The following is a 12,883-nucleotide window of genomic DNA, read 5'->3' as shown; positions in this document are numbered from 1 at the left end:
GACAGATTTCGCTCTTGTCACCCAGGCTGGAGTGCAATGGTATGATCTCATGTCACGGCAACCTCCGCCTCCCAGGTTCAAGCAATTCTCCCGCCTCAGCCTCCCAAGTAGCTGGGACTATAGGTGCCTGTCATCATGCCCGGCTAATTTTTGTATCTTTAGTAGAGACGGGGGTTTCACTATGCTGGCCAGGCTGGTCTCAAACACCTGACCTCAAGTGATCCGCCCACCTAAACCTCACAAAGTGCTGGGATTACAGACGTGAGCCACTGCGTCTGGCCTTCTTGTCCATTTATTTATTAATTCAACAAATATTCATGAAATGTATGTTGTAAGCTGAATACTTTGCTAGGCTCTGAGGACCAGTCAGGCACTTTGATGTCCTCAAGCAGCCCAGGACCTAGAGGTTTCAATGCCTCTGCTTTCCTATTTATAAATGGTCAGACTGGACCTGAAGTCCTGAAGGCTCATCCACCTGGAAGCCACCTCTTCTCTGGAGTTCTGATGACGCTGGAGAAGCCTGTACATATCTCTACCCGATACCACATGTACAAGAGGACTTTAACTAAAGCGAGTGAGAGATTCTTTTTTCCCAACTTAGGATCTAAAAGTTTCTTGAATGTTCAGTTCTGTGGCTCCATTGCACACCCAGATCACCCCCCCGCCCCAGGCAACAACCAATCCAAAAACTACAAGAGATTAAGAGTTTACCAACCCGGGCCGGGCGCGGTGGCTCAAGCCTGTAATCCCAGCACTTTGGGAGGCCGAGACGGGCAGATCATGAGGTCAGGAGATCGAGACCATCCTGGCTAACACAGTGAAACCCCGTCTCTACTAAAAAATACAAAAAACTAGCCGGGCAAGGTGGCGGGCGCCTGTAGTCCCAGCTACTCGGGAGGCTGAGGCAGGAGAATGGCGTAAAACCGGGAGGTGGAGCTTGCAGTGAGCCGAGATCTGGCCACTGCACTCCAGCCTGGGCGATAGAGCAAGACTCCGCCTCAAAAAAAAAAAAAAAAAAAAAAAGAGTTTACCAACCCACCTTTCCTTCCTAACCTGGAGTGAGAAAGCAGCGCAGTTGTCCCTCAGTGTCCACAGGGGATCTGGTCCAGGTCCTTAAGAATATCAGAATATGCAGATGCTCAAGTCTCTGATATAAAATGGGTAGTATTTGCACATAACCTATGCACATCCTTCCACAGAGTTTAAATAATCTCTAGATTACTTATAACACCTAATACAATGTAAATGCTATATAGATGGTTACACTGTATTATTTTCATTTGCATTATTTTCTGTTTCTTTTACTTTCTTTCTTTCTTTTCTTTCTTTTTTCTTTCTTTCTTTCTTTCTTTTTTTTTTTTTTTTTTGAGATGGAGTCTTGCTGTGTCACCCAGGCTGGAGTGCAATGACACAATCTCCGCTCACTGCAACCTCTGCCTCCTGGGTTCAAGCAGTTCTCGTGACTCAGCCTCCCAAGTAGCTGAGATTACAGGTGTCTGCCACCACGCCTGGCTAATTTTTGTATTTTTAGTAAAGAAAGGGTTTCACCATTTTGACCAGGCTGGTCTTGAACTCCTGACCTCAAGCAGTCCACCCACCTCAGCCTCCTAAAGTGCTGAGTTTACAGGCATGAGCCACCGTGCCCAGCCATTATTTTCTATTTTCTACTTGTGGTTAGTGGTTGAATCTGTGGAGGCAGAAATTGCAGATATACTATAACTGCCTGCTCTGCTTGTCTCCTACCCAGAAACCTGGGCAAATGGGCTGGGAGCTATTTGCAAGGCTATAATTTTTGGTTAACAAACAACTTCTCTGCTCATAGCCATAGGAACCAGATAAGGAGACAAGAAAACCAGAACGAATCTTATTCTTTCAGTGTGAAACCATCTTTTATTCTCCCTGGGAACTGTCTAGGCATCTGGGAGGAATGTGGAGGAGCAATACTGTAGAGGGAAGGATTTGGGCTCTGGAAGCAGATTGCTTACCAGCTCTATGACCTTAGGCAAGTCACTGTCCCTCTCTGACCCTCTGTGTCCTTTTCAGAAAAATAGAAATAATAAATCAATTCCTAGGCCTGGCATGGTGACTCAGTGTATAATCCCAGCACTTTGGGAGGCCGAGCTGGGAGGATCACCCAAGCACAGGAGTTCGAATCTAGCATCAGCAACAGGTGAGACTGTCTCTCTACTAAAAAGTAATTTAAAAGTCAGGCAGGCATGGTGGTTCACACCTGTCGTCCCAGCTACTCAGAAGGCTGAGGTGGGAGGATTGTTTGAGCCCAGGAGATTGAGGCTGCAGTGAGCTGTGATTGTGCCAGTGCTCTCCAGCCTGGGTGGCAGAGTGAGACCCCATCTGAAAATAAATACATAAATTTCTGAGAGGATCAAATAAAGTGGGTAAAGTAATAAAGCCTGGCACATAGAAAGCGGGTGATAAGTACTAGGTGACAATATTATTCCTACAAATATAAGGGCAATGACAATTGAGAATAATTTCATTCCCTTCATGATAGCCACCTGATTGTTAGTGCCTCGATTGGCTGAGAATGGGCTCTCTAGAGGAGAGACCGAGTATTCACTAGCAGCTTAGATCTGCAGAGCAGAGCATCACCCCATGTATCTTTCTTTCTTATAAGAAAAAATGGAAGGTGAATATGCCAAAATTCTAACACAAACTCTGGGTGGTGAAAATATGGATGTTGGTTATATTTTTCATGGTTATTTTCTGTACATTTTTTTCAAAGGGGAAAATAAAAAGAAAGCTCTATTTACAGAAAAGCACCAGCTAAAAAATGTAGAAGGAATCTAAAAGGTTTAGAAAGTTACCATCAACAGACGGGTCGTCCTTTCTGTTGGGAACCAGAACGCTCACAAGGCATTGCCCACAGGGGACACTAATTGCAAAAGGGACAGTGTGCCTCCACAGGGGGCAGCTGGTGTCACCATCTTAACAAGGGATCTGACAGCATCACTGTTGGGAGAAAAAGCCAACATCATGCACCTCCAGGAGCTCTCAGAGGATGGAGGAACATGTGAACCAACGCCAGGAGGACGCAGCCCGAGAGATCAGTCATGGGACATTTCACAAGACCACGGCCAAGTCTCTTCACAAAGTCAATGTCAAACACACCAAACAAAGGAAAAGAAGATAAAAGAGAAGAAAAAGAGCAAAAGGGAAGGGACTGCTCTAGCCAGAAAAGGACTACACAGATACAATGACCAAATGCAATATGTGACCCCCAGTGGGATTCCAGTTCAAAAGATAAAGCCATGGAAAACTTCTTATAACCACTAGGGCCATTTAAATGTGGACTAGACATCAGATGATCTTATTGAACTGTGATTGACTTTCTTAGATGTGATCATGACAGTCTATATGAGAGAATGTCCATTGTCTTAAGAAGTGTCTATGGACACACTTAGGACTGCAGTGTCGGGATGTCTGCAAATTGCCTTCAGGGTCTCAGCAGGAAGGCAGGAAGGAAGAGAGAGAGATGGATGGAGCCATGCAGACACCAAGGTGAAGAGCTGTTGAATCTCAGTGGAGGGTCCCTGAGTCTTCATTATATTTTTAACTTTCTTGAAGTTTTGAATTTTTCATAATAAAAAGTTAGGAAGGAAACCTTTTAAAGTAGAGAAACTAGATCTTCCCACAGAACACTGGGGACCCTTATTATCATTTTTTAAACCCTGCTCTTTGCTTTTTCAAAGTGAGTTTTGCTAAAGTAATGGTATCTAGCATTTCTGAGAAATTAACCCAAAGGAACAGCTACATTAGCAACAGGAAATTCAGCACATCTGAGTCATCTATGTAAATGGCAATAATGAAAATGAGGGCTTTCGCTGCATGTCTAAGAAATGTCCTCTTTTGGAGACTCTTCCTTTTGTCTTACACCCAGAACTGTCTCAGAGGAGGTTCAACAGCAGGGCCTCAAGGGACCAGGAGTAGGTGGCAGACATGAGGGAGCTCAAAGAGACCACAGCACCTGCGGGGACATGGGTCTTTAGGGCCAAAATGCCACGGACATGCGAGTGCAGAGTGGAACCATCTCCCTGGGAAATACTGATCAACAGGACAGTGTTCCCTTTCATCAAACAAGTTCACTTAAGGAGCTCATGCCCTTCAAGGTGACACAAAAATGGTAAAATGTGAATTAAATGAGCAGATGTTACGTGTTTAGAGCAGTGCCCTAAATTTTCCCTATTGTTACTCCCAGTGACCACTCACTGGAGGACTTCATTTAATGATGAATTGATGGGTGCTGACGAGTTGATGGGTGCAGCACACCAACATGGCATAAGTATACATATGTAACAAACCTGCACGTTATGCACGTGTACCCTAGAACTTAAAGTATAATAATAAAAAAAAAAAGTTAAGAACTGTCTGGCAGGCTATACTAAATGGAAAAGGTAGCATGATAAACAGCGAGCTTGATCTGTATAAGCCAGCAGTTGTGTAAAAGAAAAAAAAGGTATGAAGGGGGAAAGGGAGGGGAAATACATCCTCTAGCGACACACACATGCTCAGAAATGCCTAGGCTTTGCTGATGGGCCTAGGATAACTAGATAGGAGAGAAATTTACTTCTGCCATATTCTTTTACACTGCTTGAATTTTTTTCTTTACTATGTGTGCATTTTAACTCATTAATTATACATATATAAATGAACCAGATCCAAAACCTTAAGGTATATAAGTTAGCTCTACTCTGGGTTCTAAATCTCTTTTGTCACCTTGGCTGTGGGGCTTAAAATTAGAATCCTGCATCCTCCTGGGAGACAGCTCAAAAAAAGGCTGGTCTCAGAATGAGGTTTAGAAACCTCCAGCACCTGTTCAGTCTTCTGGGGGAGACAGTACAGAGGGGGAATCTATTTTTGTGTTTCATGAAATGATCCCATTTGTATGTTTCCATTTATACAAAGTTCGGGGAACAAGCAAAATGAATCTGTGGTGGTGGGAGTCAGAATTGTGGCTCTTTTGGGGATGGAGTCAGGTGTGCTGGCTGGAAGGGGCAGTGAGGGGACTTCTGGGGACTGTGCATGCTCTAAGTCATGATCTGAGTTGTGGTTGTCTGGGTGTGCATGTACGCGAACACTTACTGAACTTCCCATTTTAAAAGGGTGCATTTCACTGTCTGTAAATTACCCCATCTAATTAAAGAAAATAGAAAGCAAATTAAATCCATTCTCTGTAAACTGCATTTGAGCAAAAGCATTAACAAGCTGTGATTGACAATGAGACATTAGGGAACCCTGCCATTCAATTCTCAGCCACTCCCCAAATCAGGCTGGATTTTGTTTTTCATTTCATGCATAACAGGTATTGGCTTTAAAACTCCAAAGTGCTGTAGATTGACCAGGACAATGTGTGTGGCTGCAGAGAGCAGTAGTCAGTCCCATGGAAGCACAATCTGGAAGCACAGTCTGCTCACTGGACAAAGCTGAACTTGCTGTCTTTCCTTCTTCTCCTTCCTTCTCCTTCTTCTTCCTCCTCCTCCTTTTTTGCAACAGGGTCTCATTCTGTAGCCCAGGCTGGAGTGCAGTGGTGCGATCATAGCTCACTGTAGCCTTGAACTCCTGAGCTCCAGCCCAGGGTTGCAATCCTCCAGCCTCCCAAGTTGCTAGGACTACAGGTGCACACCACCACACCCAGCTAATTAAAAAAAAATTAGCTCTGGTGCAGTGGCTAACACCTGTAATCCCAGCACTTTGGGAGGCCAAGGTGGGTGGATCACCAAAGTCAGGAGTTCGAGATCAGCCTGGCCAATGTGGTGAAACCCCATCTCTACTAAAAATGCAAAAATTAGCCATGAGTGGTGGCTCACACCTCTAGTGCCAGCTACTCAGGAGGCTGAGGCATGAGAATCGCTTGAACCCAGGAGGTGGAGGTTGCAGTGAGCTGAGATCATGCCATTGCACTCCAGCCTGGGCAACAGAGTGAAACTCGGTCTCAAAAAAAAAAAAAAAAAAAAGTAAATTATAGAGACAGGGTCGCTATGTTGCCCAGGCTAGAGCTGAGCTTTCTAACCATCAAAGCTACCCCCCAGCGAGCCAGCTGCTCCGTGAGGTGGTGAGAGCCCTGACCCTGGGGGTGTGCAAACAGGAGGTGAGGAGGGACACAATGAGGGCATCCTGTAGTGACTTTGGGGTTACTCATTTCAACAGGCAGAAAGTTTCTGGCAATAGGATCTCTTTCTTACCTCTCTCTTAGAAATCCACCTGCCAGAGCCCAGCTATGGTTTTGTTACTGTTCATTGACACAAGTAATTAAATGTAAAAGTTACAAATAGGGCTAAATTCCCCTTTGACGGTCACCCCCAGTCCTGGTTCCCTCTTGCCCCACCTGGTGAGATCCAGAGTCATCATGCATGTCCTTGCAGACTTCTTATGCTTCACAGTCATGTGTGCGTGATCATGGACAATACGGTGCTGTACTGTGTGTGTGTCTGTGTGTATGTTGTTTGTTTTTGGTTTTGTTTTACTAAAGGCATCATGCTGTAAGGCTCATGCTATAAGCTACTTTTATTTACTCAGCATCTGTCCCGACAGCTTCGAGATGTCTCATTCTTTTAACTGTGGCATTGACTCCTGGCTCTGCCCTGTGCACCCTGGTTATTCAGGCATCCTCTGCTGTGTGGACATTTACATTGTTTCCAGCGTCTCATTGTCATTAGGGGGCTCACTGAGGAGGAGAATTTCTGGGGAGTGGGTAAGGTCTGTGTTCGGCATTTAACTGACCCTGGCCAGTTGCCCTCCAGAACGCTGCTACCAGCTCCCTCCCTCCAGCAGGACGTGAGGTTATGTTCTGTAGATCACCCCCTGCTCTTAATGTTATCAAACATTAAAACTTTGCAACCTGGTAGGAGAAAGTTAGTTTTTCATTGTTCAGTTGTGTTTTTCTGATTTTTGGGAGACTGGACATTTTCCGTGTTTGCTGACCGTCTGCATCTCCTCTCCTCCTCTGTGCACCATCACCCTGCTCCAGCTGCTTCCCGGAGCCTCCCTCCTTCCTCTCCACCTGCCCGCGTCCTCCTCGTCCTTCAGTTTCTTCCTAAGGGCTCATGGGCTTTCTTTGGTTTTTACATTCCTCTCACTCTGCCTTTGGCTGTTTCTGGGCCTCCCATCCCCTGGGAGGTTTCAGAGGATGGGGAAGACACAGGAGTGTAGTCACCATGCAGTGCAATATGGGCTGTAGTGTTCATCCTCCATGGCCTTTATTGAGGACTTACTGTGTGCCAAGAACCTGCTCTAAGAATGTAACTACATAATTGTGCTCCTTACTTCATGCTCATAAACACTTGTGAGACGGGCAATGTTCTCCTCCTTTTTTTTTTTTTTTTTTTTTTGGAGATAGAGTCTCTGTTGCCCAGGCTGGAGTGCAATGGCACGATCTCGGCTCACTGCAACCTCCGCCTCCCAGGTTCAAGCCATTCTCCTGCCTCAGCCTCCCAAATAGCTGGGACTACAGGCACGGACTGGGACTACAGGCCACCACACCCAGCTAATTTTTTTGTATTTTTTTTTAGTAGAGATGGGATTTCATCATGTTATCCAGGGTGGTCTCGAACTCCTGAGCTCAGACAATCCACTCACTTTGGCCTCCCAAAGTGCTAGGATTACAGGCATGAGCCATCAGGCCTGACCTCATCCTTGTTTTACACAGAGAACATGGAGGCACAGAGGAGTTCCATAAATTGCCACCAAGGCCTTCCACTGGTGTGCAGCAGAGTCAAGATTCAAACCCAGGCTGTCTGGCCCTGGGGTCCAGCCTCTCCAGTGCTCTGCTAGGTGCTGGACAGGGTCAACGAGACAGAGAATGAGCACCACTTGACAGACTGGGACAGTCAGGGACAGCTTCCTGGAGGAGGTGACACCTCAATGGAGCCTTGAGGGAAGAGCAGGAGGGGCTGACCAGGCAATGAATAGAATAAATATAACCAGGAAGAGGGTTGCTGGGGGGCTGGAGAGCTGGCCTGGCTTGGGGTGTGTACCAGGGGGGCAGGCGATCAGGACCAAGGGATGGCCAGGGTCAGATCTAGAAAAGCCTGGGCCATCCCATAGTCAATACCTCATCGCAAGGCCCGGCAGGCCTTCCACTGCTCTGTGTGTAACCCATGGGACGCCAGGAGCCTGGGCTGCCGCCACCCACCTGGGCTCCTTAGACCCAGTGCACAGGCATGGGGGCGGGAGTGGGTGTGGCTGATTTACATCCAACAGGTTGAGGGGAAAACCCAGGAAGTGCAGCCCAGGCACTAATCAAATCTAAGACTAATAAGAAGCATCCTGAGTAATGAGTGGCCTGGGCCGGAGCAGGCGAGGTGGCCGGAGCCGTGTGGACCAGGAGGAGCGGTGTGAGTAGCCGGGCAGGAGGGCAGGAGGGCAGGTGTGAGGTGTGAGGAGGGTTGGGCCTCAGCGCCGTAGGGGTTGGCAGGGTCCGGTGGGTGCAAGGCCCACAGCAGATCCACGCACTGGGGCAGTCCCAGCCTCCCCAAGCCCCGGCACATGGAGAGCCCTGGATCTGGATGCCTCTGGGGTGTGGGGCTTGCCTTGCGGGAGAGAAGCCACCGAGGCTGCAGGGTTGGCCACACCAGCAGGAATTCCCTTTGTCACCATGGCCCCCGCACACCCCCCATTTTCCCCCTTACATGCCCGCTGGACCATTTTAATGCTAATCTCAAACACCAGATTGTTTGAGTTGTAGAGACCACAGGATCTATTCCTTAAGAACACAAACTCTAAAAACAAAACAAAAAACTAAGCATCATACCATCACCCCTGCTGCAACAACAATTCCTGAACATCATCACATAGCCGGCCAGGGTTCAAACTGCCCCGACTGTCTCATCTATGTCTTTCTCAGTTGATTTGTTCAAATCAGCCTGGCCCACATTAGACTTTTGGCTATGTTTTAATCTATAACAGTTTCCACCCATTTTTTTCCTCAGTTATTTATTTGTTGACAAAATTGGACTATTTATCCTATAGTTTCTTTTTGTTTTTTGAGACAGAGTCTTGCTCTGTCACCTAGGCTGGAGTGCAATGACATGATCTTGGCTTGCTGCAACCTCCGCCTCCAGGGTTCAAGCTATTCTCCTGCCTCAGCCTACCAAGTGACTGAGATTATAGGTGCTCACCACGATGCCTGGTTAATTTTTTGTATTTTTAGTAGAGATAGGCTTTCACCATGTTGGCCAGGCTGGTCTCAAACTCCTGACCTCAGGTAATCCACCTGCCTCAGCCTCTCAAAGTGCTGGGATTACAGGCATGAGCCACGGTGCCCGGACCTTATAGCATTTTTATCAGAGTGAGTTTCTAAGGATTTATGAAAGGGCCCCAGGTCCCTCACTGTGCAGACAGAACCCATGGCCGGATGGACCAGGGCACAGCCTAGATTCACAGCCTCTCCCTGCTGCTCTGTCCTACAAACCAGGCAGGGAGCAAATCTGTTCTCCCATCCTCTTTTGTGTCCAGCCACTACGTCCCCAGAATCTACGAAGCCAGGGGCTCAAATACATAAAGTTTCTGAGAGACTTGGACAAGGCAGTGACCAGAGGCTGCGTTGACACAGGATGAAATTGCCCAGGCCTCTGGCACCATGAGTCAGGACCCAGCTAGAACTGTGTCCTGGCAGTGGCAGAAGCTGTCTGGTCCTGCTGAATCAGCCCTGACCCACTCTGGGACCTTGGCTGAGCCGCTTCCCCTCAGTGTAAAATGAAGAAGACTGTCTTTCCTACCAGACATCCCTCAAAAACACAAAAGTGCTTTGATGAAACTGCCAGACCCCCTCTTGGGGAGTCACGAGGAAAGGCTCTGAGAAGGCGTGCAGTTAAAAAAATGCCTTGACTTGCTTTAACCCAGTGTTTTTCAAACAAATTTGATCACCGAGATCTTTCTTGGTATAGCACCTGTTAACCAGCCAAGCACGTAAGGAGGGACAAGCAGAGGGCTCTGAGAATCACCCTCCTTGGATGCTGTCTGGTCTCGGGATGCAGGAGAGAGTTTCCATCTTGCATCCAAATTTCTGGTGGCCCAGAGTGTGAGCCCAGCCCACAGAGCTAGTGTCAGAGAGGAGTTCCCTTTCTTCCCTTTCCGTCAATGGAGCTTCTCTCTCAAGCTTCTATTCTGCCTGGCTGGTGTCAGTCATGGGGTTTTCCCACCCTCCTTTGGCACTTGATGATGGTTCTGGGATTTTATGTAGGTCCATATGGTGGTAGAGGAGGGGGCAGGGACAGGCCCTCTGGTCAGCTTGGTATCTGCCATCTGGTCAGTCAGGCTCTGTCTCTCCTTCAGGTCCAGTGGCTTTGGTGGCTTCCAGGCAATGAATGGGTCTTGGAACCTCTCCAAGGCTGCCCTTGTCACATAGAACCTCCTGCCCACCTTCCACTCAACCAACCCTTCATGGTGATATGCGGTAGGTGGCGGCTTTCTCCCTCTTTGCTCCTCCACCCAAATATGGGGAGAATCAGGGGTCTGTCTTTAATTTTGTTTGATCCTTTGATTTTAGATTTGCTTTTGAATAGATAGTATAGTCAGATGGTTTGAAACCCAGAAAGTCTTGAAAGATATATCATAGAAAGTCTTTTTTTTCCTTGTCCTCCATCTGCCAAGTTCCCACCTCCCCTAGAATAAGTAGCTTTATTTACATATAACTTACATGCTGTGAAATTCACCTGTGTAAAGTGTACAAGTCTGTGTTTTTAGTATATTTACAGAGTTGTGCAACCATCACCATAAGCTAATTTTATAACATTTCAATGACCCCGAAAAGAAACTTTGTCAGTCTTCATTCCTCCCTAGCCCCAGGCTAATCTACTCTCTGTCTCTATAGATTTGCCTATTTTGGACATTTTCCATAAATGGAATCATATGTGGTGTATTGTGACTAGCTGTTTCCACTTGGCATAATGTTTTCAAGGGCCGTCCAAGTTGTAGCAGGTATCAGTACTTCCTTCAGTTTTGTGGCTAAATCACATTCCATTTTACGGATATATCATGTGGCTTATCCAGTCATCGGTGGATGGACATTTGGGTTGTTTCTACTTTTTGTCACTGTGATTATTAACAATGCTTCTATGAACTTTTGGGTTTAAGTTTTAAGTGAACATGTCTTCTTTTCTCTTAAGTAGATGGATACCTACAAGTGGAATTGCTGGGTCATATGATACATTCTATGTTTAACATTTAAAGGAACTGCCAAATGCTTTCCAAAGTGGCTGCACTATTTTATAATTCACTTTAGGCGCGAGGGTTCCGATTTCTCCACGTCTTCACTGACACTTGTCATTGACCGTCTTTCTCATTCTAGCCATCCCGGGGGTGTGAGGTGGTATCTCACTGTGGTTTGGATTTGCATTTCCCTAGTAACAAATGATGTTGAGCATCTTTTGCATGTGCTTTTTGGCCATTTATATTTTTTGGGGGGAAAATGTCTATTGAAATATTTAGTCCCTATAAAAATTGGGTTATTTGTCTTTTCATTATTCTGTTATAAGCATTCTTTATATATTTTGGATACAAGCTCCTTATCAGGTATAAGATTTGTAACTATTTTCTCCAAGTTTGTGGATTGTCTTTTTACTTTCTTCATGATTTTCTTTGGAGCACAAAAGTTTTCATTTTGATTAAATTCAATTTTGATCAATCTTCTCTTCTATCACATGCAAATTTGGTGTCATTACCTAGCCCCAAATCATGAAGATTTAATTCTATGTTTTCTTCTAGGAGTTCTGTGGTTTTAGCGCTTACATGTAAGTCTATGATCTACTTGGAGTTAATGTTTGTGTGTGGTGTGAGATAACAGTCCAAATTCATTCTTTTGTACGTGAATACTCAGTTGACCCAGCAATATTTTTGAAAACACTATTCTTTCTCCCATTGAATTGCCTGGGTATCCTTGTTGAAAATCCATTGATCATAACTGTTAGGCTTTATTTTTGAACTCTCAATTTCATTCTATTGATTATACCTGTCTTGATGCCAGTACCACCCTATCTTAGTTAGTATTGTATTGCAATAAGTTTTGAAGTAGGGAACCATGAGTCTTCCAACTATGCTTTGTTTTCTTTCAATCCATGAGCATGGGATGGCTTTCCATTTATTTAAATCTTTAATTTCCTTCAGCAATGTTTTTTAGTTTTCATGTATGTCTCTCATTTCTTTTATTTATTTTTTCTTAAATATTTTCTTTAAAATAGTGTTTTTGGTTTCTTATTTATTTATTTTTTAAATTTTTTTTTTGAGACAGAGTTGCCCAGGCTGGAGTGCAGAGGTGCGATCTCTGCTCACTGCAAGCTCTGCCTCCCAGGTTTGCGCCATTCTCCTGCCTCAGCCTCTCGAATAGCTGGGACCACAGCACCCACCACCACACCTGGCTAGTTTTTTTTTTTTTTTGTATTCTTAGTAGAGACCGGTTTCGCTGTGTTAGCCAGGATGGTCTCGATCTCCTGACCTCGTGATCTGCCAGCTTCGGCCTCCCAAAGTGCTGGGATTACAGGTGTGAACCACTGTGCCTGGCCTGGTTTCTAATTTTTAACAGAACTTTTTTATGCATACATGACCGTTTACAAATATAATTAGAACTTTCCCCTTTTTTCAAAAATAACCTCCAAAACAAAAACAGGGCCTACGAGCCATGCCATTATATACCTTGTTTTGTTTTTGTTTTTTTAGTTAATATGTCTTGCTGTTCTTTCCATAGCAACATACAGAGAGCTTCCTCATTACTTTTGTTGACAGCTACATAACAATCTAGTGTATAAATGTACTGTAATTTACTCAGTCAATTCCCTGCTGATGGATATTGGGTTACTTTTAATCTTCTGCTATTACAAATGTTGCTGCAGTTGGCCAGATGTGGTGGCTCACACCTGTAATCCCAGCACTT

At 45.5% G+C, this 12,883-nt stretch overlaps 1 protein-coding gene across 1 annotated transcript in view; it reads left to right on the top strand.

Moving 5' to 3' along the window:
• The first annotated feature begins 8,194 nt into the window (after positions 1-8,194).
• The window catches only part of LOC117068014 (tumor necrosis factor receptor superfamily member 13B-like), a 37,779-nt gene continuing 33,090 nt past the window's right edge, over positions 8,195-12,883 (top strand). Inside the window, exon 1 of the mRNA XM_033185279.1 lies at positions 8,195-8,351. Within this exon, the coding sequence (XP_033041170.1) occupies positions 8,291-8,351 (61 nt within the window). The 5' untranslated portion in view covers positions 8,195-8,290. The remainder of the gene's footprint in view (positions 8,352-12,883) is intronic.

This window comes from Trachypithecus francoisi, unplaced genomic scaffold, assembly GCF_009764315.1.
Source record: "Trachypithecus francoisi isolate TF-2019V2 unplaced genomic scaffold, Tfra_2.0 Lachesis_group20, whole genome shotgun sequence".
Taxonomy (NCBI): Eukaryota; Metazoa; Chordata; class Mammalia; order Primates; family Cercopithecidae; genus Trachypithecus; species Trachypithecus francoisi.
This window is presented reverse-complemented; position numbering and strand designations above follow the sequence as displayed.